At 44.2% G+C, this 27,299-nt stretch overlaps 2 protein-coding genes and 1 long non-coding RNA gene across 3 annotated transcripts in view; 1 reads left to right on the plus strand and 2 right to left on the minus strand.

Annotated features, from left to right (window-relative positions):
• The window catches only part of LOC143341326 (uncharacterized), a 28,384-nt gene extending 6,161 nt beyond the window's left edge, over positions 1–22,223 (minus strand). Inside the window, exons 1-6 of the long non-coding RNA XR_013079582.1 lie at positions 22,156–22,223; positions 21,486–22,084; positions 20,938–21,420; positions 15,580–15,690; positions 10,692–10,785; positions 8,888–8,999 (exon numbers count right to left, since the gene is read on the minus strand). This is a non-coding gene — a long non-coding RNA (uncharacterized LOC143341326). The remainder of the gene's footprint in view (positions 1–8,887; positions 9,000–10,691; positions 10,786–15,579; positions 15,691–20,937; positions 21,421–21,485; positions 22,085–22,155) is intronic.
• Mav (TGF-beta domain-containing family member maverick) lies at positions 1,963–22,945 on the plus strand. The gene is made up of 3 exons (XM_076764197.1): positions 1,963–3,489; positions 16,125–16,245; positions 20,957–22,945. Exons 1-3 carry the CDS (start codon positions 2,776–2,778, stop codon positions 21,769–21,771), a joined length of 1,650 nt encoding a protein of 549 aa, XP_076620312.1. The 5' UTR covers positions 1,963–2,775; the 3' UTR covers positions 21,772–22,945.
• Positions 22,946–23,556: 611 nt separating this feature from the next.
• Positions 23,557–26,584, minus strand: Non1 (nucleolar GTP-binding protein 1). The gene is made up of 8 exons (XM_076764186.1): positions 26,171–26,584; positions 25,814–26,088; positions 25,506–25,743; positions 25,183–25,425; positions 24,844–25,095; positions 24,470–24,757; positions 24,097–24,375; positions 23,557–24,006 (listed from the first exon to the last, which is right to left on the minus strand). The coding sequence occupies exons 1-8, from the start codon at positions 26,216–26,218 to the stop codon at positions 23,707–23,709; spliced, it is 1,923 nt and encodes a 640-aa protein (XP_076620301.1). The 5' UTR covers positions 26,219–26,584; the 3' UTR covers positions 23,557–23,706.
• Between the last annotated feature and the right edge of the window lie 715 nt (positions 26,585–27,299).

The following is a 27,299-nucleotide window of genomic DNA, read 5'->3' on the forward strand; positions in this document are numbered from 1 at the left end:
GAGCGTTCGAACGATAGAGTATTCTGATAAAGAAGGCTCCGCTGTATCCGGATTTTTCGTGCTTTGTTCGCGTTCGTCGTTGATTCTCGGACTTATCGCGAATCGACCGAAAGCCCCACCGATGACGCGTCGACAGTCAGTCACGTCGTGCCTCGAAAGCACATCGTCGTCACGCGAACTTTCCGTTCCGCGAAAAAAGCACGTGCGGTCCTCGATGACACGGACGCGGTTCTAGCGTGAACTCGTTCCAGGGAGGAGTCGATTCCCCGAAATCCGGTCGCGTACCACTTCCGGAAAATCGTGTCGTTCGAAGGGAAACCGAGCGTTTCCGGCGCGAGAGCCAGGAAATTCGGGTACGCTCGCGACCGAATATCGCGTCGAATATCGAGCGCGCGGCGCTTGTCATTTCGTGGCGACTTTTGACCTCGCGCGCGATTAGTCCAATCGCCGGGCCGTCTCGATTTCCTCGTCGACGTTGTTCCATTTAACGGTCCTTCCGGTGATAACGAGATTCGGTTTAAACGGCGTCTTTTTTTTTCGTTCGGTCGCGCTTTGTCTAGAAAACTGGAACGTTTTGTTAAATTTTTCTCCAATCGAGTGGTCGAACGTTCGAGTACTCGGTGGATATTATTCGAATGCTTGACATAATTGGGAACAAAGCTTGCAACGTTGAACGAATAGCGTTTCGACAAGAGATACCAAACTTAACTGGTAAAAAGTTCGCATGTAAAGAAACGCAATTTTGGCCGACCCAATACGCGACACGGTGTTGTGCTGCACAAGATTTTATAAGCACGTAACTACCGTGTCTTACGAGGGTTATCTGTATTCTGGTCCTCGTCGTGTTGGACGGAGATCCTGTCATCGTCGGCGCCGTGCTCTAACGAGGTAAAGAGAGGCCGGGGAATGACGAGAATGACGAGTTAACGGTGACGGTGAAGGTGAGAGTATGGTAGCGCCTGCCTGGTCAGGGGTGTCCAGATCTGCGATGGGTAACGTGACTGTATGAATACTTCGAGAAATAATAGCAGTACTTTCTCTCTGTAGACACGAACGTTTCCGCATCCTTTTAGACAAACCTGATGTCACTGAGCGCTGAACATTCAACGTTAGAACATTCGTACGATAACCGATACAGAGTTGTCAAACATTACACGAGAAGCAGATTACTGTTTATCTCCGACACCGAGGATCTAAATACAGAATTGGTACAGAAATCATTGTACGCTTTCGATAACGCTCAATGTTTATTGTATTCGAAACACTAACAAGTACTCCGAGTTTACCCAATACCACGTAGCACAACGTGTGGCGAAAACAATTATGCAAACCATGCGCGTTGATTGGCCAACGGGGCTTATCGCGCTGTTATTCTTTTTCTGGACCACCAGCTTCTTTTGGGAACTCGTTCCAATAATTATCTCGGAATGTTCGCATCGTTTATTAATTCTATCTATAGTCGAACTCGGATATAGCAACCAGTGACGGATCTAAAAAAGAGAACAATGTTTATGGCGTTAACATTATTGTTGGTGCTATATCAGTCTCAATATACTCGAAGAATTGAAATAGGGGTCACGTAAAGTTTGTGTGGGGTCTGCTACATATAATATATAAAAAGTAGTTTTTAAAATATCTCCCCTTTGAGCTTTTCTAGATCTGCCACTGTGCAACGCTATACAACAGAACGTTAAATAGGGGTTCCAGAAACGTTGATATGTTCAGGGTAAACGATTTCCCCCGAATTAGAAAGTTTGTGAGCACGATATACATAGTCTTACATTTTCCTTAACGTGTCGATTGCTGGTACATTTACCCTATTGAATTGATTGATATTCGTGAGTACGTATTGAACTTAATCCTGGGAGCAGTAGTAGTAGTAGTAGTAGGGGAATAGTCAGCGGGATATATACGCGAGCGCGCGTTACCACGGTATTCGACAGTCGGCGCGCGGCACTCGAACGGAGCGGGTCGCGTCATCACGTCCCGTCCCCGAACACTTTTTCCAGCGTCGTTCTTTCCGCGACTGGCGTCAAGTCACGGCGAGAAAAAGAAAGAAAAGCAATTTAAAGGAAAGAGAAAAAAAAACGCACAAAACATTTCACGCAAATTATCGCCGTGACAGGATTACTGAAAATCGTCCGCGAGCGAGGATCCTCGATCGGTTCGCGTTTTAAGATGACCGCCTCGGCACTCTCTTCCCCGTGTTCCTCTTTCTCCTCACCATCCTTCGTCCCGTCCGTGTCCGCGTCGTCGTCATCGTCGTCGTCGACGTCGTGCTCGTGCGCTCCGTTACCGTCGCGCAGAAAGAAGAAACCGAACCGATTGTGGACGATCGATCGCGATTACACGTCTAGTGTTCGCGAAAGGGGTTTCTGAGCTCTCGGTTAAAACCACAGAGTGCCACAGTGGGAGGGAACCGTCTAATAAAAATTCCAAGTCGGAGAGACTGGTAGTGATCTTCGAACCAAGAGATTTAAAAAAGGAACAAGCAAAAATCTAGAGTGCAAGTGCGCGAAAGGATCCAGTTGAGTCCAGCGAGAGGCTGGATCCGCGCGGGTCCAGCAGCACGCGCGACTTCCCGCGGCGTTCAACGATCCACGAGGTTAGAGAAGGGAAGAAGAGGCGCGCACCGTGGAAGAGGGAAAGAAGAAGAAGAAGAAGCGAGCTAGGCGAAAGGAAACAGAATCCAGGAAGAGGCTAAACGACGAGGTAGTGCTCCCTGGCAGGAGACATCCCGCCGGGTCGGGCAGAAACTTGCATCACGAGCCGGCTATGGGAAAGCTGGCAACGAGTCGTCGACGCGTGACCCGTGATAACGTGGAACAGGAGGCATCGGGGTGCTCGTACGGGCCAGGCGGCGCCAGTTCTGGCCGCGCTTTCGTTGCGGTTCCTATCGACGGGATCGTTCCGGAGGAACGCGTTCGCGTGTGTGGACCGTCGATCGTTGGTGATCCCAGAGACAGATCCAGGGACGATCGAACGACAGTGAACAACGAAAGGGCGTGGGCGATCGGGCGGGTCGATCACGGTCGGGATCGTCGATCGCTCGATAATCCTGGGACTCGATCATCCGTCGAGACGGCAGCCGTCGACGGGCTGCTCGACGCGTTTCACGTGGCCGGGAATGCGCTGCCACGACGGGATCATCGTCCGTTCTCTGGCGATTCGCGTCGTTCGCGAAAATTAGCGTGCGATCGACGGGGACGCGGGTGGTCCATCGCACTGACAGCGATGGCGATCGTCGCGGTTTGCGCGCCAGTGTCGGGCGTGCCGATGCCGTCGCGAACGGATCCGCTAACCGGTCCCCGGCACGACCTCGACCGCTCGACCGGTCTCGAGGACGTCTACGAGGACGCTTTCGAGGACGCTTTCCGAGAAGAGGACCAGCGACCGACGAGAACCGTCCTCGACGACAGCGAGCTGGAGATCATCAGAAGAAGCATCGCGCGAGGTCTTGGCTTGAAGAGGATACCCGACCCCTCCAGGGTGAGTCCCCCAGTTCGTGTTTTACTCTCGTTTAACCCCTCACGGACGGTGTCTGGATGCCAGACAACTTGCACTTTTACCGTTTTCGACGTATAGGCATCTCGCGTATAACACGGAGTGTGTATGTTCGGAAAACGTTTCAAATAGTCGAAGCATAATATTTTATTGACAGTCTTCCTCTATACGTTGTCAAAGTATTTCAAACTATTTTGAGTGGTACCAAAAATAAAAAATCTATCTAAATCAGTGAATCGAGTAACGAGTCCTACAGGACCTATTTACCTATTACAAAATGATTCGTTCAAGTGTTTGGCTTGTTGACTGAAATGGGACGATGCACCGTCATGCATAAATAAGAGGCAACCTACAACATCCAATGGAACTTCTTTCAATAACTTATGCAATTGCTTATTCAAGATGTTGACATAAGAACGACCTATCAATCTCCCATCGAGGAAAACAGGTCTAATTACATTATCGTCGACTATCCTCGTCTATACGTTCGCACTAAATTGTTGTTGGTGACTTGATCGAAAAATAGGTTGTTTATTCGGCCCACTGATGAGCACATATTATGAGAAAAATTAGTCCATCTCCGGTGAATGCAATTTCGTCGGTGAATAACACGGGAGATAGAAAATATTGATCGACGATAGACGTCTGCAGGAACCAATTGCAAAAGTTCATTTCGCGAGACAGATTATCTTCGTTAACCCTTTCCGGTCCTACGTCGAGCTGAACGCGACATAGAATTTTTTCACTAGTACTCGCTATCGCATTCTACGTGCTCATTACATATATTCCTGCTATTTCCTGATTTGAGTTATTTTTTCACATCTCAACGGGTTATGAAAATATCAAGTGCTCTTGGTAGGAGAACGATTTAGGCTAACTTATAGAACAGAATAGCCAACAAGGTTGAGAAATATCAAGGAGCTATCGATCACTGTGTGCAAACAGTACAATAGAATCAGTTATACTAACTCGGTTTGTGATTATAAATTATCGGAGTACAAAAGTGGCTCTACCTTGGAAAGAAGGTCGAGTAGGACACATATTTACATGAACATTTGTCGTTATTTTAGTGTCTCGATCGATCGCTAAAGTGGACCCCGCGTATTAGGAGACAATTGGTATGTACTATATGATTTAACGCGTTGACTATAATTTTTCTTTAGACCTTACGAGAGTAGACTATCAGTAACGCCCAAGTGGTTCAACCTGGAGGTGAATCCCCCATAAACTTGGACTGCGTATGGATCGTGAGTCCCTCCCTCGTGTTCTACTTTTGTTCGTCGATCGCGGAGATGTTCCTTGATTGTCCTCGTATTTTCGTGTCGCCTTTTCGTTTTTCGTCGACGATCGAAAGGATTGGAAGTCTTCTCCGGTGTAGACTAGAGGATTGCGAGTCGTCGGCGCCGCCGGCGCCGACACGCTCGTCGGCAAAAAGTCCAGGGGCCCCGTTAACGGGAGCGTACCAGGCGAAAGGTGCTAGCAGAAGGGAGGAAGATGTTGTGAGAGAAACGAGGAGAAGAGAGAGAAAGAAAACAACGAAGATGTACTTGCCGATAGACAGGCGGCGGAGGAGAGAGGATCGGTGATGCGGCGAAATGGTTGGCGTCTGTGGCGACGACGTTGGCTCGGGGCGAGGTGACGAAGCGGCAGAAGGATGAAAGGAACGAAAAGAAAGAAGTGGAAGAAAGGAAAGAAAGGAGGAACGCGACAGGAGAGGTCCGTGGTCTCGCGCCGGCCGACCGTTCTCCTCCGCAACCGCACGCCACCGTTTCGCCGTTCACCACTCCCGATGGCTCCTTTTGTACCACTCACAAACGTAACAATTTATCCTACGGTAATAACAACAATACCACTTTTTATCACACCGCACGAAAGAAACTACATACACAATCTCCAACTCCCTATCCATTGTACGAAAGTCATCCTAGAAGCACGAATAAATAGAAAATGATTCATCCTATTTCAAAAGTCCATTAGTTTCCTTCAACCCTTGTGTCAATAACCGGATACCAGTCCTACTAATTTTTTGCAGTTATTCTGTTGCATTCGGATATGGCAACTTGAGCAACTTTCAACCAAGATACTAAACAACTCGTACGAAAACATACAAGTTCCGTGGAAAACATTTGTATATTTATCCGTTGTAACCAGTTATTGCCACAGTATATTTTACGATTACACGTGAGGTGCCAACGTTTATTCGCATGTTTGAATCAGCCTCGCGTCATCAATTTCACCGAGGCGACCGATTCGTACCCCATCGCGACAACACGTAGCGGAATTTACGACACCGCGAAATTCGTAAAAAATTGTGTTTAGACACGCACGTTCCTTGACAAAAACCGTAGTGTTAATTTCGTAGGCGTGGGTGAAAGCAAGGTTCTAGTTTTAGGTTCGAAGTAATTTCAACGATTCTAGTCATTATACCCTGACGCAGCAACGAGACAACGTTTAGATTCTATGAATGTATCGACATCAAAAATGAATTCTATTCTAGCAATCCATCGTATGCGAGGATTACGACGCGTGTGAAACTTATTGAGAAACGCGACTGTCAAACTATATGATTGATCGATCAAGTTTGATATTCATTTGCAATTCCCATCAGAAATAGAATTAATAAAGACTTTTGCCCTTGTCGTTTCTCGGCTGTCTCTTCATTAGATGACTGTACGTACTGACACACTTTTGTCCGAATAAACTTTCGTTCGTTACAGACGAGCGCTACGACTAATGAATATTAATTGTCCGGATGAATTATTCGAATACAACAGTTTCCTTCGAGACGTTCTTCAAACAAACATTGGTAAAAATAGGTGTCGATGATCGGGACATTTATCTTGCGACGACTCGATATAATTATAATTTGCACCGCGTCGTGAGAGTCGTACGCCGCGTGATAAATCGTCTCGTACGCGGATTCTGTAAGATCGAGGTTCCCCTCGAAGCTTCCAATGACGAAGCCGCCCCCGTAAAAGAAAACTAGTCGATCCGGTCTGGTACGGTTCGATTCGATCCGGTCGCTTAATCCTCTCGCGTCGTGCAACGACGGTATCCTCGCGCACCTGTGCAAAAGGACGCGTCCTCCGCGTTCAGGTGGTAAGGAAAACAGAGAGGAGAGAAGCGATCGCTAAGAGAAGAGACTCTCGGTAGGTTGCGTTCGGCGCACGCACGTGGACAGCCGGTTCTGCATAGTAGAAGGATCGACGCACGTGCTCGTGCATGCGTTCAGCGAAAGTGGGGCAACCCGGACCACCCACGTACCTCGTCTTCGTCTCGCCGCCTGTTTACGGACGCCGACTCGCAACCGCCGTGAACCCCGCGGCCCATTTCGAATCCTTTTTTCACCGAGTCGCCAACCTTTCCCCTGTTCCTTTCTATTTCGCGACTTTCCTTCGAGGATTTCGCGACGACAGCTTCTTCGAGCAGCTGTGGGATCAACTCTCATTAGCGGGGACCATTCCTCTGTTCTTTGCCGCCCAGGTGCAAAAACAATGTTGTCGTCCCCCCAGTAATTTAACGCGTTCACCGCCATATTTGGATGACGCAAAATCTGTGTTGAACCTTCTCTAACATAGTTTTTCAACTCTGAAAGCACAAGTTATGTTAATAATACGATTTATGAACGACAAATTCCTAACAACAAAGTATTTCGATAGATTTAATAAATTATTTCTGCACAATACTCGAAGCCTATAGGGATCGTGTAGATGATGCAGTATAAGGTTTGATGGATAGCAGATTGGACGATACGCGATCGTTCATCGATCATACGGAAAGATTCTATCCACTTCAATCTCGAAACAGAGACGTTGAAACCAGCAGGGTACGAAACAGAAGGCTGCGACTTTTAAAAAGGAGACTTTAAAGTTATAGGCTGCAGGTGTTGGCCTCTTGAATAGGGAACTCTTCTTTTTATATTCTTCGCAAGAATATTTCATCGATAACATCGTTGCAAGAATTACCATTATCTTGCGGGGAATCACAGGTGCCACAGCGTTGCTATTTCTTTTTATAGTCAAGTGCGTTACTTTTTATTAAAATTTTTCAAACGATCAAGAATGGCATAATTGAACAACGAGTCTGTCATTACCGTCTATATGCGCGTTACTAATGTTAGGAGCCGCAGATGTAATGATTCTCTATGCAGTAATTTGCAGAGTCGTTAATACGACCGTGTAAACGATGTAAGTTGTAAAATTGAACCTGTGCAACCTGTCGTACGTACGCGGTTATGTTGAATGGCAATGCGGCACTACTATACAACTGTCGTTGGAACTCGACGTACGTTACGTTTATGGTCCCTATAAAAAGAAGTACTTTCGCTTCTACGCTTCTGCCCCAAGGCTGAAATCGTACAGAGAATCTTTCCAACTGTCCGCCGTACAGCGACATTCGTTCCAACCTGTCGTTCGTCGACCCTGTAGTACACCAAATTTTATGGCAATCTTGTACCGCCGTCCTACATGACCACGTCGTACAAGCTGCCATAACAGCCCCGCACACTTTACAATTATTGTACGAACAGTCATAACAACGACAGTTGTACGATTTGTCGCACGATAAATCGTCAAGTCTGCGACTGGTATAACGGGGACCGTAGATCCGACGATTCATCGTACGTCCAATCGTCACGACGAGGTGCAACGGTAATTGTGCTCGTTTGTTGTACGATGGTTTTCCCACAGACGCAACAAACCGTTGCTCAACAAATTTTAACGAGGAATAGATTTTGCCGCGAGAAGAAATACTTTTGCTTCTACGCTTCTGTTTTAAAACGTCGTGAAATCGATAAATTTGAGAGTGCCATCGTTCTTCGATCAGTACATCCGTAGACAAGTGTTTCTCCGCGTCAGGACACGAGGTACACGTTCCTTTATCGTTTCGTCGATCGCTCGAATGCATTCGAAAGTCGTAGTCGCGGGAACGGGGGAGAGAAACGACGCTGGCCAATCTAAATTCGGAACGTTACGTCGATGGTCCGTCATCCGGAAATTCCCAGGCGATCGGTGAAATCGGAATTTGTTTCGTGATCCCTGCAACCGACCGATTCGGTCGATGACGGCTACCGGAGGCGGGATTCGGTTCCGTTCCGGATCTTCGAGAGCAGGAAAGAGGGAACGGAGCGGGGGTGGGCAACACCTGTTGTCACGGCAGCTATTGCCGTCAGCGTCGTCGTAACACGCCTGTGTACGCGATAACGAAAGTCGATTCCCAGCCGTCCTCCAAACTCGAGGACGTCGCCGAGAAACGTGAGAGCGCGTCGTAAGACTACGAACGCGGTCGCCTCTAATGCCGAAGGGAAGACGTCTTTCTCGTATTGCTTTCGCGAACGCGCGCCCACACTGGGCAAAAGTTTGAATAACCAATAAAATCTACTTACAGCAACTCGTGATATTCATTCGATCGAACTATTAACGGTTCATGATATTCTAGACCAGTCTTAACGCTTCGATGGCCGGACGTTTCGCACGAAGACTCCTTATTTTTCGAACCTGTAAATCGAACATTTTATAAATACTCCAATATTAGCTCTGCATAGTTTTATTGTTAAGCAAATATACAAATATCAAAGACAGTATCTTCATATATTTCCTCGTACACGGAAACTTTCGTTACAAACTATTTCTGAGTTATAGGAATTTGAATTTCAGTCGATGAGCTAACACTCGCTTTTGGGGATTCATCGATTGAAACAACTTTCTATATTAAGATTGTGAACCAAAGGCACACGAGGATGCAAGGAATATTATTATAAATGGCGAGTGAAAGAATCGACTTGTGAAGATATTCCAAGAACGAGAGTGGTTGCTCTCTCGGTGTCGTGGCTACTTTCATTGAGCGATGTCGTACCCTGAGGATCCAAGCTGTCTGATCGAGGCAGTAAGAGGTGGAAGAGTTCCACATAATAGGGGAACTGGCGGGAGATCTTTCAAGTCGATTCGATCGCTGTATCTTGAGTCTGTAGCCCAGCTACCGAGCGTCATCCAATACTCTTTAATCATCTCGTTGTTTCGTGCGTCAAGAGTGACGCACAATTGTCTCGTACGATATGGTTCGTATGTCATTTTTGTCTAGCCGTCTTCAACGAGAATTTTATACGTGCCGACGGTATTTGACGTGTGACGTTCTCGCGAATGCGGATGTCCTTGGGGAAACCATCGCGCAACGACGCACGTTCCCTTGCCTCCCACGCTACGGCTCGAAGAAAGATCTTTCGCAACCCATTTACATAGGTACCAGCGGCGAAGTCGGGTCGCATTCTTCGCGTAACCTTCGCCTCTAGTTCGAGCGCTGCGAAACGCGGGAACGCAATGGGTGTATGCTCGCCGGTAGAAATATAGAGACATCGGAGAAACTGAAGGGTGCCAAGTCGGTAACGCCATTGACAGCGGGGTGCCAGCAGCTCGCAAATGACCGGAGGAATTCCTCATTGGCGCGAGAACTCGAGAACCGACCGCTCGAGGCCACTTTGCGGTCGAATCAAGCACAAAATAGCTGTGATTACTATCTTATTTTTTTAGGAAAAAGTAGGTTCTTATAAAAATCAACTTGAATTTGCCCAACTCGCGTCGCCTATTTCTAGCCACGACCCCCTAAGTAGTTTAAAAGTTAAAATAAATTTTCTTTTCACAAGTGATCGGTCCCTTTTTCTTTTACGCGCGTGTTCTCGATTGGCGCGCCGTTCCCCATCGCGAGCTTTCTCTTGGAAATAATCGTCGAATCGTGACTCTGGACGTCCGATTTCTCACGGGAACCGCGATTTTTTCTCGGAAGACAGGGAATACCTTTCGCTGCGAACGACTGTCGCGAAAGGTCTTCGTCGCGACGAGCACACACGCGTTGAGATTTCCAATTGATTGCGCTGGTAGAAACATCGCTGGGAACGCAGTGGACGTTACCTCAGCGTGAACGGATCAATAGGTATCTTATAGGCGATATTTTTAGATTCGGTGGTCTTTAGACAACCATACTGCACAGACACAATTATTGCACAAGATAATTAGGTTCCGTCTAGCGTTTTTTAAATACATTTTTAAAAACCCACAGACCAACATGACGTTACATAACTACTGTCGACGGTTTTCATTCGATGTACGCACGGGATCGCCTTGCTTAGGTATGCGTGTTATTCGCAGTGCAAGAATGTGCTAATCAACTGGCACGCATTTTAATCGATTACTCACCTTTTCCTTCTAATGTTCAGATTTTTCTTAAATTTGATACTGCTGGTCCCCAAGAACCAATATGGCGTTCAACGTGTTAAGGCAATTTTCGAAGCTGAAAATATAGGAAAGATTATAGATACTTTTGCTACAGAGACCATAGAAACAATGAGAAAAGTTCGATACAAGTACGTGTTCTATTTAACTTTCTTTCCAGGTTATAGTTACTTTTGTACCCCGGTAATTTCTCAATGCAGATTCAGCTAGTACAACTGATTCTACCGTGGTATTTCTATACAACGCTCGATAATTCCTTGTCTAGTTTATACTCTGTAGAAGTTCAACTTGATAATTAATTTGTTGAGCATTAGAAGAAGTAACGAGCAAGTGAATTGAAACTAGGAAATGGCAGACACGCATTTGATGGTATGTAATTCAATCGAAGCAAGACGTCTGTCTGCGAATCGTTTCCCCAATAGACTTCTGCCAGACAAGAGAACGTTTCAGAGAATACACGAACGCCTCTCAGCACAGGTTTGTTTAAAAAACGAGTGTCAGACGGCGATAGACGTACTAGTATCAGAATCCTAAATCACGTTGAAGAAATTGATGGCGTCGATGCTCGAAGAAACTCGGACACACGACGGTCTAGAGAGTTTTGCACAACTGTTTTATTATTACAGTATTTAGAAAGTGCAGCCACTTAACGAAGATGATTTTCCTCTGAAAGTTAACGTTCGTGTTTGGTTGTCTACCGACATCTTTTATCCATATTAGTTACTGACGAACCTGGCTTCACCAGAATTGGAGTAAGTCAACTTTCACAACACTCTTGGTCAAATTATTAGTGACAATTCAAAGTGAATGTATGAGCGAGAATAATTGATGATAATCTTTTCGTGGATCTGCGAACCACGTGGTATAATGCTTAAAAACACTCGCTACATCGCAAAATCGGACCACACGTATATAGGAAGAAAAAACACGTGCTTCGACTCCCATGATCTTCGATCTTGTTTCGTTTCGCCGCTTCCGGACCAACCCTCATTCGTTCCTACCTCCGACGAGGGGATTTTCGGGCCAAAAAGTTCAAAGCTTCTGGCGGAGAATAAATATTTTTAAGAAACCCTCGACGAAACAGTTCTGCTCCAAACGACGTAAACACGCGGAGTCTTTGTATCATTCGTGAATTCGTGAAGTCAACGACCGCTGGAAGTCGAAGAAAGGAGTCGATACTGATCTAGAAGAAAAAATTCGAGATTTATAGAATCCCAAAAATGCATTATCATAACCTGTGTTGTTTGTGCAGTCTTTCAAAAAATCTTACATTTTGGAGTAGAAGGGTAGATTTTTCTTCCTGAAATTCAACATTTCATTAAACATTAATCTAATAAATTGACCCAATCGATTCTCTGAAAGGTTCGAGCGTCGCGCGAAACTCGAAGGAGCTTCGATTCTGATGGTCCTCGAGATCGTCGTGGATCTGGATCGTTTTCCCTGCTCCGGAGGATCGAGCGAAAACCGCCGACTTCCGTTGGTGATTTCGCGAATCGTGAATCCCTGAGCGAAACGCGAACACCGCAAATTTATTTTCGCGGCACGGATTACGACGGAGCTGTGCTTTCTCAACCCGGAAACGGCTGGGATTAAAACAACACCTCGAGTACCGTTCGAGCTCGACAAAACGATACGCGCGACCCGTTTTCGATTTCGTTCGTCATTCTAACGTACAGCTTTACGAACGATTCTGACCAGACCACGGATTCTGGCAACAGGCGATCGAAACACCTTTGAAGTTTCTGTGTACTGTTGCTCACGAGTAGTGTTAATATTTTTCATCTCCTAATATTTTTCAATTTTCTATCGTAACTCTTCATAGGTTCTAACGTTGTGAATAAAATGCCAACAATTTTAATATGTTCGTCGTTCGGATCGTTCCACGTACGATCTAATGTTATTTCGGTCAATGCTTATTGAATTGAGTTCCTTGTTCTCGTAAATCACCTAATCGTGGCCTCTATAGTGTTCCACCTGGTCTTACGATAGGTTTTAATTGTGTATCTTCTGTTAACCAAAATATGCATTTGTTTAAGCTGTCAGAGACCAAAATAATTCAACTCGAATCAAGAGTAGGAATAATTTCGCGAATGAGCCACAGGTTATCGACCTGTGGATTGTATCAACAAATTTTCGCTGCTTCGAAGAATTTCGCGAAGAAATATTAGTGAGAATTCGCAACGATAAAATATCTAAATCCAGCCACTAAATCTAAGTAGCGTCGTCTTTAACCAGAATCACGGTTAACACGCTGACTGCTACGCCAGTTTAAAAAAATATTTGATAATTCGATGGTGGTGTCTCTAATTTTACTCTCTAATTAAGTAGCTTAGAATCTTACAAATCTTATTCTTCGCACAATTAATTGATTTGATTCGACTGGATCGTTATTGCAAACTTGACCAGTGTGCTTACGACCAACGGAAGCACCGAACTAACGTACTCGAAACGGAGAAAAAGAAATTAGCGCGAACACGACGCATTGCGGGGCCACTGTCCCGGCCAACCGGAACTCGTTCGGACCGTCTAACTGACTTTAAAGAGCACGACCAGTTAAATGACTACGATCGCGACACTGCGGAGGCGTCCGCGTGCATCTCCACACCGAGTCACTCCCTCGCCAAAATGCTTGCCCGCCCCCACCACCCTTGTAAGCTTCGTCTGTGGCTCTTCCGTCCGGGTCCTATCGCTGGAAGAGTCGCATCAGACTCCAGCAGCAAATGGATCCCAAGAGGGAACTTCCTTATGCCAGCAGACGCGATTCTAGCGAGAGTCTGACGAATTTCCCGTACCCGTTCCTTTGTTACTCCGAGTTCAAGACCCTCCAGGAACTGTGTCAGGTGTTTTTCTCTTTAAATTGCGGCTCGAGAAAAGCACAGAATCTTCTGTTATTGTGTTAGACTTTGTAAGAATGACCCAAGAGGATACTTCTCTACGCAAACTAGTGTCTGGGTGGGTCTTCGACACCCGTTCTTTAACGACTCTGGTGACGATGAGAGGAGGGTTAGATTGTCCGAATTCAAGATTCTCTACGAAGCGTGTCAGGTGTTTTTATCTCTCTTCATTTATTTCTTTTAATGGTTTGTTATGGTCTTGACGAAATACAGCAAAACTGCCCTAGTTCTTCAGTATTTGAGCACTTTTACCGTTGCATTCGACCATTATTTTGACTACTTTGCTTATACTGCACAATGTAACGAACGAGTAGGTAACATTGTCAGAACATTTACTTTGTAAATACTGCTAGAATGGGCTAAAAGTGATGAATGAGTCGAAACGCGACAGATTTCATTACGTTATATCTAAACTTAGCATCCCTTTATCCTTACAAACGCGATTATACGAGTTTAATTGACATTATTACCGGTCCAAGCACCCTTGAACTATTTACATTCAATGTTCTTTCCAGATCGTTCAGATATAACGATTTATTCTACTTAAACCATCACTATACTGCCTTTGACATGCGAAACTGTATCGATCGCTACGGTAGGTCGGCTAACGCCGTTATTAGATCTGTTGACCTTTTTCAGCGCTCCCCGTTTTCATTCAAGAGATCTCTGCATTCATTTATGGATTTGCATAACTTCCTAACGTGACCGTATTGTAGGTCATCAAAATACCTAAATCGAACGATAACAAATAACAATAATACAGGATCTCGTTCAGAGTTTAATTGGGTCTGAGAGGCTTGTCGGTAGGAAAACAATTGCCTCGGAAAGGGTTGAGCATAGGAAGACCAACTCGAAACCGGGTCACGAGATATCTCGTTTTTGCACTTCGCTGTAATAGCAGACCGACTGCTCGGTGAATTTCAAGCATGTCGAGCACGACTGTCAGTAAGAAACCTCCACAATTGCGTGTCTCGATTCAAGGTACAATCGTACAAACGCCCTACAAAAAAATAAATAGTATTTACGCGCTTAAAAATCATAAATCCAAATGTTGAAACGCACCCGTTGGCCGTTGTATATTTGTTTCGTACCTGTAGTCGGCGAAGCGCGAATCAAAGACCGAAACCGCGTGGGCCGCGACGTGTTCGAAAACACGTACGAGGCTCGCAGCGGGAGCGGTTGTCGTTGAAAACGGAGTAAAGCGGGCTGAGACGTAGACGAGTTAATTTTACGAAAGCGTCTAGGCGCGTCTGGACTTTCTCACTCGTTGGAAGCTCGCGAGGCACTCGCGACGCTCGAGAGGGCAGCGGTGTCGAGTGCCGGCGACTCGAAAATCACCGAGGATGCTCGAGAAGGAAAAGGGCTCCGGGTTGATCCGGCGAAATAAAGCGCGTAGGCACAATGGGAAAAGGTAGCGCAAGACGACGCCGGAAAACGAGGCTCGTGGGCGAAGCACGGCCGTAACAAAATGGAGAACAGAGTGGAAAAAGGCGCGAAGAGGGTCGTTTGCGTCGAGTGGAGCGGCGGCGAACTGAAATCGCCCGGCTGCGTCGCGACCCCAGAAAATTAGATAATTTCGATGTCACGCCCGCGAGGCAATTATCGCGTTCGCAAGGCGATACGCGACCAACATTCAATTAAGCGAACCGAAAGTTCACGCCAGCGATTCGTCCGCGATAAACCGAATCTTTTTAACCGGGTGGCAGGGACGGCCTTAGCCTCGACTCCCGGTTGGGAACATTTTTTGCTTGGGCTCTTAAGCCCGAATGTTTTAGCAAAATTATGTGTCGATCCTTGGATTGCGGTGGGTCCATTTTGACCCTAGTGTAAGGTTTCTGTAAATTTACTTTTACGAGTTCACGTAAATCTTATTGTTCTGTATTGGGATTTTAAAATGAACTGTTTCTATGGATCAAAATGGACGTAAAGGTTTAATGAAGGGTAAAGATATTAGATACCTGGGAAACTTGTAACGAACCATTGCGTCATCCGCAGTAGGGGTTGGAAATCCCCACGATGTGTACTTATGTTAGCGTCACCCTCATCGAATGTGTTGGCTTTTATATATTCTAAAAATAGATAAATAACGTTAGAAGACTGATAATCGTAAAGTGGCAAATACAATCTTATATATTTTAATACATTATTCTTAATTAGAAAACATTGGGAGATAAGACAAAATCTTCGTCGGAGCTATCGTTGGTATCTTTTACTCGTTTGAAGAATTAATAAAATTAAAATTTTGTCGTTATAGATAATTTAATCTCGCTATAAGGTTGACGTACACCGTGGTAAGAACGTAGGCTATAAATACAATTTACCACAACTGTACAGTCCCAGTGGTCGACTAATTGGCAATGTTGCCGATGAGTTTTACGAAGTTTCTAGAAGTTTTAAAATTTACTTTTATTAAAATTATCGTCAATGTTTCGATCCTTTCCTTTTCTTAACATTATACGAAGTGCCAGTTACGCGAAAAATGATCGGAGCATTCTGTTTTCAGGCTAACGTGAGCCAAGCCGAGTACGAGAGAGCGCACAGAGAGTACCTGAAGAAAGTGCAGCTGTCGTTCGACGAACGGAGTTCCAGAAGCACGAAGAAGCTGCACGTGTTCCACGCCACGGGTAAAGAAACTGCATTTTGGAACGTATCTAATACCTCCACCGTCATCTTTCTATCGATACGCTGTTACATACACCACTTTCGAGAGAGAACGAACGATCCTCGGAAACGCGCGATACCGTGGCCGCCTTTCTGAAAAAATATACATACGCTCGTTCGCTATAATTACGACCCGCGTAAACATCTAACCGTCGAGTTTCCGCCAGTCCACCACGGATGGCCGACCCATTCAAAGAAAATCGACGACCGTGGCACGTGTATCAAGTAAGCGTCTCGTTAAATTCGACCGATCGCCGGCCATTTTTTCTCCTTCTCGACGACGCGAGATTAGCCCTCTTTCAGACGGGATCGCGCGTTAATCTACGCTTTAATTATTTGATAATTGATCCCTTTTACACAAAATTATAAAGTGAGAATTGCCAAGTGTCGGAATACTGCGGTTACTCGCTGTAATTCTTTCTGTCTGGCACTTTGTTTCGTTTAGCTCTCGCATACTCCTGGCTGGGACCGTACCAATGTCCAACCGTGAGTATTTGTGTGTATCTCGGAACAAACTCCGAGTTTCTTGGTCGGATCTTCGAACGCAACGTAGGCGAGGCGTTGAAAAGTGTCCGAGCGAGTGATTAAAGGAACCAAAGCGAGAGAAAAAGGACAGACGCGGTAGTTGGCGCGATGTCGTCCAAAAGAGCCCTTAAATTCTTCCCTGCGAGTCGGTTCGTAGTCGCGCGCGCGCGCGATCCCGTCTGAAAGAGAGCCAAGAGAGAGGCTGGAAAGCGTGAAACTAGTTAGACGAGTGGCACTTTCAGAGTCCAAATCCTCGAGCGATGGAGCACGGCTCGACACGTTTCGTACACGCGTAGAAGAACAGTATTGGAAGGAAGGGTCGAGGCGGTACGTGACGGTCGACTGCGTGGAAAAGGGCAGAAGTGGCTTCGAGCACCCTTGACCGAGCTCCTAACGGCTTTGCTCTCGGCCGAATGAATTTCTTCTTTCTTTCGTAATTTTCGTCCTGCGCCTCCAATTACCGGGCACCGCGCTCTGCCTATTCGCGAACCGACAGAACAATTTCCCGTGCTCTCCTACTTCGAATCCCACGAAGGAAGCTACGAGATTAAGTTACTGTTAGAAAACACGTAATTACGCAAATAATCGAAGAAACTCTTGACTCGGTAATTGGAACGTATAATCCTTACCCTTAAAAATAGTCGATGCAACGTCTGGTCCAAACGAAGAAAGAAGAAATCCCGTCCTAAATTCTGAAAACGAGAGCTGGTAAAATGGAATAGCCTCAAAAAGCTGCGTAGACAACGAACGTGTTAAAATGGTCTTGTCTAAACGAAGGGGGTCAACTGGAGATTGCATTGTGGCGCTAGTTTGGTTGCGTTAGGATTAAATCTTCTTAAGACTAAATGTACACAGTCGTAATTGCGGAGCACACTCGAAACGCTTATTTGATACACGCTGGGTTCGAGGAACGCGTCCTTTCAACAGAAATGGGCACAGTTTTAATCGAATAACAAACGAGACCAAGATATGCGCACTCTCTCGTGTTTTTTTATTATTCGTTTTCCTGTCCAGAACAACGGGCCAGTTTTAGCGAACCTGCCAGACGACCAAATCCTAAACGCTCCGTAAGACGACACCCATGGATTAGCGTCGCGTTGCGTATCGTCGACACGCTTGGTACCGGTCATAAAACATCATGTAACACAGTGGTTCTTAACCTTTTCATCCTCACGACAGAATCTGGGAGAATATTCTTAGTCTTCGTGGGCTCGTGAGAAGAAACAAAGTTGTATAACATGTGTAAAATTTTAGGATACACGATGGGGAAGATCCTTGTTTCCTGGCTTTTACGCGTCGCTGAAAATATTAAACTTTTTATAGTTTCTGAAACATTTGATGCTCGCATAGAATAAAAAAAAATTACGTAACGCATACTTTTCGTACTTGGCCGCGATGCAAGCGGGTTAAGAATCACTGGTGTAACGAGACACCTCGCGTTACAGCATTCCGTCGTACGGAATAAATCTCTTCGGAAATGTAAAAATACGACGAGACTTGTCGAGAAAGTTATCGGAATTCTTGTTCGTCGCGCGATATCCTAACGGTCCGCCTTCGAACGTTATCTCCTCCCCGTCGACTTTCGACGCCGTTAACCGGACCTGTAGAAAATAGTTTTCCAAATCCTCGCTCGGGTCGCGTGAAAACACTTTTACGCTCGTTCTACACGCCGAATCGTTTGTTCGGACGATAAGGAACGATTCACCCCGCCGACAAGCGAGGGAGGGAGGGGAAGTCGCGACCCCTTTTCTCGGGTGTCGCGTCTCTCGAGCAATTAGTCGGTGACGAAACGTTCCAGAACGCGCTTCGTTTACTTTTTTACTTTTTTACCCCCAATTTACAAATTGACGTTAACCCTCGAAGAGCATAGACCACGTATTTATTTATAAATACGTTACACGCACGGTGTGCAATCTCTTTCACTTTCCGTTTGCTTGCCATTGTATTACAGAATCCGAATAAAACAAGAATCTCTATTAGCTATAGTACTTTGTATCATCGATCGTAGCCTTCTAATTTTTCAATTTTATTTTTAAACTAAGGAGAAACGAAGCGAAATTTGCTTTTCCAAGATTCGAAACGATTCGAAAAAACTTGGAACTGTTAAGTTGCGCGCCCCTGTTCCCGAAAGATTCGTTTGTTTCTCCGTTACGCGTCCCGAGAATAGGATCGCGGATCGTGGATTCCGCGGCGGTGGCGTTATCCGCGTATCGAAGAAACAATCGTGTTTGGCGATTGACCAGCGATCGCAAAATAACCCGGCGTGAAATCTGTGGAGAATTCGTGGCATTTCGATAATTCGGCGTAAAAGTTCGCTGCCTCCGGCCATCTGTCCCGGTAGCCCGTCATCGAACGGGAATTCGAACGTCGAATCGCGCGCGATATCCGAATAGCTCGTTTATTCGCGGCCACCGCGTACCAATTATAGATTACCTTGCGCGAAATCGGCGCCGAAAATACGCTCGCGCTCGCGGGGTCATTATTTTATCGAAAGGTATTTCGCGATATCCTCGGGGTCGATTTTCGCGGAATCGACTCGCGGAACCAGCGACTGCGTGTCGCGGTCGCCGGTCGAGCCTAGCCGATCGAGAATCTCGAGGAAGAAACGGCGCGATGCTGGTCGAGGCGAGTCGCGAGAGCGGGGACGCACCGTGGTCTACGTACAAAAGGAAGTCGAACTGCTTCGCGGTGCTTCCTCGGGGGATTCGTTCTTATTGCATTCGAGAACTCGTCGTTCGGCATTCCGATCGCGGTCGGAATTTCTATTTCATAATAACGCGGTTGCAACGAGTCGCGACTGAGCACGGAGAGGCAAGACGAACAGAGAGTACAAATCGAGTCGCGTCGAGTTATCGCGAGAGAAGTTTCCGCTCGATAGCCGGAAAGCGGACTCGACGCGACTCTGGACGAGTTTCGCTTCGATGACAAACTCGAATCCGTACGCACAGGTGAAATCGAAAGGTCTTTGTCGCTCGATACTCGTTCCCAGAACTGTGTCGAGATTTACAGGTTCTCCGTTACGAATTAACTTGCGCTAGCTTTTGTAATGCATTTTTTTAAATAAACCGATTTTTTCTCGTCATTTTGTAAGAATCGAAACACCCTATCCGCTCTACGAACTCTGCGGTCATCCGTGTAGACACGGTTCGTCATAGTTGGGGGAAAAAAGTCTCGTGACGCGCGCCTACGTTTATTAACGAATTACCCCGGAGTTTGATAATTCTACTAATTGGTCAATGTAAATAGAACGGACGAGAGTGGCCGTTCTCGTCGCTTTTACCGGATACGTGGCGTTGGCTGGCCGTCGACGTTGTGGATTTATATTTTACACTCGTTATAACTATACCAGTATATAATAATCGAAAAGAGAAAATATATTTACTGTGATAGATGAACGATATACCATAGCCTCCTTAATGACGCCATTTTGATAGTCTGTCTTAAGGTAGAATTTATAGATGGAGACAGCAGAGTGCTCTGTCCATCAATCGGTACATATAATTCTAAGACCATATACAGGGTGTTCGGCCACCCCTGGGAAAAATTTTAATAGAGGATTCTAGAAGCCAAAATAAGACGAAAATCAAGAATACCAATTTGTTGATGGAGGCTTCGTTAAAAAGTTATTAACAATTAAATTCAAAAATTTCAAATCGTTCTGGAAAAATTATTTTCGGTTGCGGGGGTCAATTACAATCATTTTTGGTGAATAGACATACCCCCGAAATCTTGCGCATTTTCGAGAAAGAAATTCAGTACGGTCGGAACTTTAAACGTTAATAACTGTTTAACAAAGCCTTTATCAACAAATTGGTATTCTTTGTAGCATATGATGTTTGCGTTTAAATAAATACGTATTTCCCTTATTCGTTGCGTCTCTCTGTTTCGATGAATCTCTGTCGCGTTGAGGTTACGTGATCGACAATGATTATACTATTATATTAATTTACGAACTACTGTAACTTGCAAACGATGTAAGAAATGAGAACAGCCCTTTCATAAAGTACGATGACTTTCGCGAGCGACTGTATGATGATGGTGGCGAGTAGTAAGAATCAAAAGAGAGATCGCCAAAGACCATTCAAGGTCGTTGGCCAAGTTTTCGTTTACGTAATATCGTATTCACTTACACGTTCCTGTTTGTTGCAGCGCATCCTGGAAATGGATCGAGTCGAATCTACGAGACGGATGAAGGAGGAGGGCAGTATCGTCATCGTTTATTCTTCCCCGTGGAAATTCCTGAGACGGATGACAACGTATCGGTAGATCACGCCACGCTGCGACTGCTGCTGCACGGTCATTACAACGAGCGAACCGACGTGGAGGTTTTGCTCTATCTGAGGACCTTCCGTTCGACGAACTTGATCGTTCGAAAAAGAATCGAACCACAGCATTCGTGGGATTCGAGATGGCTTGAATTCGATTCGACCATGGCCGTTTCCTCGTGGCTCGAGGCCGGACTCGACAATCTCGGCCTCGAGCTAGAATTTCTTCATGACGGCGAGCCGGTGCTGCGGGACTTTACCTCGCCGGTACTTAACGTCTTCACCGAACGAACTTCCTACGAGTCCAGTGGAAGAACGAAGCGATCCACTCCCGAGGAACTGATGTCTCTGCACAAAGGACGCAGAACTAAATGTAAAGGGGAGAGTAAAAAGTGTTGTAGGCACGAGCTTACCGTGATGTTCAAAGAGCTCAAGGGATTCGAGTTCATCGTTTACCCGAGAACTTTCGATGCTGGATACTGCAAGGGTCGTTGTCCGCCCAGGTACAATCCGGCCCATCATCACGCCCTCCTGCAAAGTCTGTTGTGGAAAGAAGACAGGAAAAAGGTACCGAAGCCTTGCTGCGCGCCGAGTAAACTCGATCAGTTGATGATCGTTTACTACGACGAGAACAATTCCACGCAGCTAAAAGTTTCTTATTGGAAGAATATCCAAGTACTCGAGTGCGCTTGTTCCTGAACGACTTCCGTCTTCCTTTTCGGACGGAGTGATTGAACGTACGAACGTGTGGTGCGTACATACGTGTGTGAATACACAAAAAGGCGCAATAGCAAGCTACACGTGAGACAGAATAGAGAAACGAAAAAGGAATGGACGGATTATCGTCACCGAGGACTCACCAAAGAATCGTCCGAATAGCGTTCGGTGGTGCCACCTCTCCGTCGTTTTTCGTAATACAGCGATCGTGCGCGTCCCTCTCATACGTCTCGTAAACTTCCTTTCCTTTTACGTTTCGTTTAGATGCGAGTACTCTTCCGAACGTTTCGTTTCGCTAAAAATGATCGTTCGATAGACGAAAAACGCGTTGTCGAAGCTAACGACGGAGAACCGTATTTCTCGTACCGATGATCGACGATTAACTTGATCCGAGGGCATCACCGAAGACTCAGGACCCCTATTTGTGGGTCTTGCATTGACTGTGATACTAAGATATCTGCTTGACGTTATTGCTCGTAAATAATCGTATTTCGTATCGTTAAATGTTTTTTTTAATTACCCTTGTACATACGCGACCTGGTTAAGCGAATCATCGCGGATGGGATCGTTCCGCCAACAACGCGGAACTTATGAACCTACCGACAAAAGCCGCGACAAGATTCTTGTTAAAAAAAAAATTGATAATGTCCACTCGCACGCGCACACGCAGCGCAGCGACCCTAATGTTACCAACCCGATCGTGCTCGGTTTCCTTAACCAGGAAGATCAAATCGCACGCAAAAGAAACGACATTACAAACATCGCGCCGCTGTATCGTTTTAATTTATTTCGATCATTTTGGGTTAGAATATGAGATTCCTGCGCGTATCGCGTGTCGAGTGTCGAACGCAGAAGATAAATTCGATCCTATCTATACGCGAAACCGCCGCTTCGTAGTTTTCTTCTGCCCGAAGTTACGTTAGTTCCTAATAGAATTATATAGCGAATTCCTGAGATCGTATTTCTTTTATTTTATTTTCTTTCTTTTCGCAGTGTCGATGAAAAAACACTTGTATCAATCGATTTAAATTTGTCATTCGTGATTCACGCAATCGACATTGCATCGAGGACTCGATCGAAATTATAAACCTTTTGAGTTTGTTTGCGTCGAGAAGTTCTCGAACGCTCTTACCTACACACCATACATTTATCGCAACCGTTAAACTCGATAAGAAAAGAAACTTAGAAACACTCTTCTTCCTTCTACGTTGCGTGGCATGTAAGCATACGATAATTCGTAATCGAAATTCCATTGAACTTGTCATTAAACAGAAGGAACATGCGTTTCTGTATCGAACTATCGTTCGCGAAGCTAATTTTGACTACGCACAATGGGCATCGTAACATCTCACGTTACTTGTACTTTCTAATCAACCATCGATGATGTAACGACAAAATAAAAATTTATTCGTTATTTATATAACAGAACCGTAACTATATCTCGACCACATGATTTTAAATAAAGAACCTCTTCATTTATTTCGAATTCGTTTCGAACGTTTTTGTATAACGACGATACGAGACGATGGACATTGCACAACGCAACACAACGAGCATCGATATCGGTTACTACATGGTAAGGAATATAAATCCACGAACAAGGCAGACTCTTGGAATATTATAGTGAAGGGGTTATCTCCGTACGACAGCAATAAACTTTCGCTGAACGTGCGATGTTGCTTACCCCGTTCGAGGGCGAAGGTCACCCCAACGACCGAGTTATTATGCAATCGGAGACAATTCATTCATACTGTCGCGATATCATACATGACTTTAACTATGAACTAATCGTGTTTTTTAACTGCGAGGTAAAACGATTTATAGCAAACTTCAATTTATTCGCGTGACAAGCGAGAAACGAATCTTGATGAGAACTCGATGTAAATCTTCGACAAAGTAACAGCATATAAATATCCATTATCTTCTGTCCGTTTTGCCGACGCCCCTCTTTCCTGAGAACAAGTGTTTCGGCATTTTTGTACCGATGAATCGATCCGCTTCTCCTTTCATGCCTTTCCTCGCGATCTTCTTCTTCAAAGCCTTGTGTGCTATGTTCTTCAGTTTAGTTTTCATCACGCCATCTTTAATACCCATATCGTCGCGAGCTGGTCTTGAACTACTTCGAGCTCTTGATTGAGACACAGATTCGAAACGCATACGTTTCCTAGCAGGCTGCGACAACGATCTCGAACGTCCTTTCGTTTTGGTAAAGTGTGCCTGTCGCAAAAAAATCACAGTACAACGTGCAAATTTCAAATACAAATTATCCACGTTGCTTTCTTACGAATATTTGTACGTGCTACTCACGTTTTCAGTTTCTTCCATATCGATGCCAAGATCTTCCATTTGTTCCTTCAGTTTCGACACTGACCTATCTCGTACCTTAGCCGTAGCTGTACGGGGCATCACAGGTTTCGTAGAAGCCTTTTGAACCCGTGCTTCGTCCTTCATGATTGCTTTCTTTTCTCGAATCTGTTTCGCTAATTGCACGATCTCTCGCATCGTGTCGGATAATTCGGGTACTTTGTAATCGTACATGCCAGCTTCCTCTCGAAGCATTTCTTCTCTTTCGAGTTGATTCAATTTCTTTAAAAATAATCGAAGAAAACGGTGAGTAATCGGAACTGAATTTGAACGCAATACTGCACGGTCGAAGTTAAAAATTATGTAAAATACGAACCTCAAATATATCTACATCGATATAATCAGCAATATTATGTCCCTCCCAAATTTCTGGAATGATGTCATATTTTTGATCCCCCTCAATGTCATAATTCTTCTTCAAATCAAGCACGTAATCGTCTCCCATTTCTTCCTCTATTTCACGTTCTAGTTTTCGTTTTCTCTTTGCCTGTTCTTCAGCTGCGAGTCTCTTCTTCAAAACACTTTCCGGGATACATGGGGTACGAATTTTCTCGTCCCTCGGTACTGGTTGTGCAACGTGTAAACGATTAAGTAGTCCTTCTACCTGTAATTATAAACATACAAATATGAATATATCGTTTAAATGTTAATATTCTAAAACAATATAGAAAAACCACTTGGTTGGCATACCTTCTTCGTTCGTAACTTCTGATCAACACGGAAACTCAACAGACGTTCGCACGCCTGTATTTTAACGTCCATTACTCCGAAATCTGTGATTGTACTCATTTCTAATATAGGGATATCTTTCTCCTCCAATGACTTTAAAATTTGTTTTTTTTCGGGAGAAAGTTCCTCTACGCGTAACACGTCTACCTTGTTTGCCACAACCGTTAAAGGTTTATTGACAAACAGAGGTTTGATAGATTCAAATAATTTTACCTGAAAGTATCCCTCTCAATTTGTATTATGCTAAAATTAACGAGCATTACAGTAAACAATGAATTTATATAAACAACAGATATGTACTTGTTCTTCCAGATTATGGCCACATTGCTCGGATACATCGCAAAAATAAAGTACAGCCGCTCGTAAATGTGCGAGCGCTGTTATCGCCTGCATTTCTATGACATTTCTCTCTTCTAGAGGATGATCTAAAATTCCGGGTGTGTCGACTACTTGCCATCTTAAATATTTATAATCCATGTGACCAACATATAATGACTTTGTTGTAAATGCATATGGTTGAACTTCAACATCTGCACGAGTAATCTATAACAAAAGAAAGGTGTTATACATGCTCCTTCCAAAACTTCATACACATAATCAATAAAAGATAATGTTCTGCTCACCTTATTCATGAAGCTGCTTTTACCAACATTTGGAAAACCACATATTATAATGGTACGTGTGTAAGGATCTATGCTAGGCAAACGAGCCAAATGTTGGCGAACTTGCTCCAGATATGCAAGATTTGCAACTTGCCTTTTCATAATTGTGGCCATACGACCCAAAGCAGCCTTTTTCAGTTGTTTACACCGATACAAAGAATCTCCATACTTCATCAATCGTACATAATCTTTTGCTACACTATTATGACAAGATACAAGAATGGTTTGTTAAAATACAGCAACATAAAATAATACTTTGACATACTCACTTGTCAATTAAATGTCTTGCTATATTTATCTGACCAAGAGCTAATTTGTAATGATCCTTATCATACAAAACATTCATTAGATCAGCATAAAATGGATGAATGTCGTTCAACTTAGGAAACTCTTGTATTATTCGTGATAACCTATCATGGAAATTTTGCTGTGTGTATTTCACTTTACGCAAGTAGAAAGCACGTATCCTTGTGATTTTGTAATTCTTGTGAATAACAGTTGGAGTTTTACGTTGGGTCTTTGACAAGATTATATCGATAAATTCCTAAACAAAGAACGTAGGCGTGTCAATTTACAAATGCATATATATTTATTATAAACAAAAAATTGAAAGCATATCGACTAACCTTCGCGGTGGGGACAACCGCTATTTTCTTGAAATTGTATAATCCCATTGTTACGTATTTTCTTTAAATTATGAAAATGTCACGTTGATGAGGCGTGTGATAAGACTACGTTTATTTTTTAACACTAAACGCAACTTTTAACTATGTAAAACACGAAAGCACATGTCTGTTACGTCCCCAGGGTCTACGTTAGGTCTTAGGAAAATGGCATATCAGTAAAGTACCTTGACCGAGTAAAAATGGGTATCATATGGATTCTTATTCGACTGTTTTAGAATATTTAAAAGGAAAAGGAATGTTAAAGTAATTATTAAAACAGAACAGAAGTTTCATGTAACACAAAATAAAACGTGTATTACAAGTATAAAAGTTCAAGTAAAATGCATTACAGAAATGTAAAACTACAAAAGAGTCAACATCAGTGTGGCCAGATTTGGTATAATTGATAGGATATGTCGGCTTTTCCCACCACTCCGTTAAATGCTAAAGAAATTCGGTGTTACTAGTATCGCCGTCGATGCACTTAATTATGCCAAATCTGGCCACACTAGTTAACATGGCAATCTTATTCTCCAGATACATTTTCAATGGAGGTATGAGAAAATAACAGAATAAATGGCACAAGTCAGTAAAGAGAGTCAGTTTATTATATCCTACAAATGTTATTTTATTGCAGTATCCGTTGGAAAGCACTGATTTAGGAGGGAAGGTTACAAATCAGAAGGAAGTGAGTTTTCTATTATAACTGTATTATTTTATGTTGTTAATATAGTTACCATCATTCACTATTAATATTGGCGCGAAAAATATACGTTTCTTTTTAGTTAAAAGAAACCCCACCAGAGGGCTTCAATCTTACTTATTTTGGCGCTAATACCCGTGCATTTAATTAAATTATTTTTAACTCCAAGCCATTTAACAAATGAATTTAAAATACATTTGAATTTAATCTTAATAAATTTTGTATTTTATTTATTGTGAGGTTAGATTGATTTATATTAATCGAGAGTTTAATATATTTTATGAGTTAGCCAATCAGAGCTAAGAACAACTTCGCGCCCTTTTGCCTTCAGGCCCTATATTTATGTCTGTCTAATTTGAGGCCCTTTATTTGTGTTTATCTAATTGA

The sequence above is a fragment of the Colletes latitarsis genome, chromosome 4, assembly GCF_051014445.1.
Source record: "Colletes latitarsis isolate SP2378_abdomen chromosome 4, iyColLati1, whole genome shotgun sequence".
NCBI lineage: Eukaryota > Metazoa > Arthropoda > Insecta > Hymenoptera > Colletidae > Colletes > Colletes latitarsis.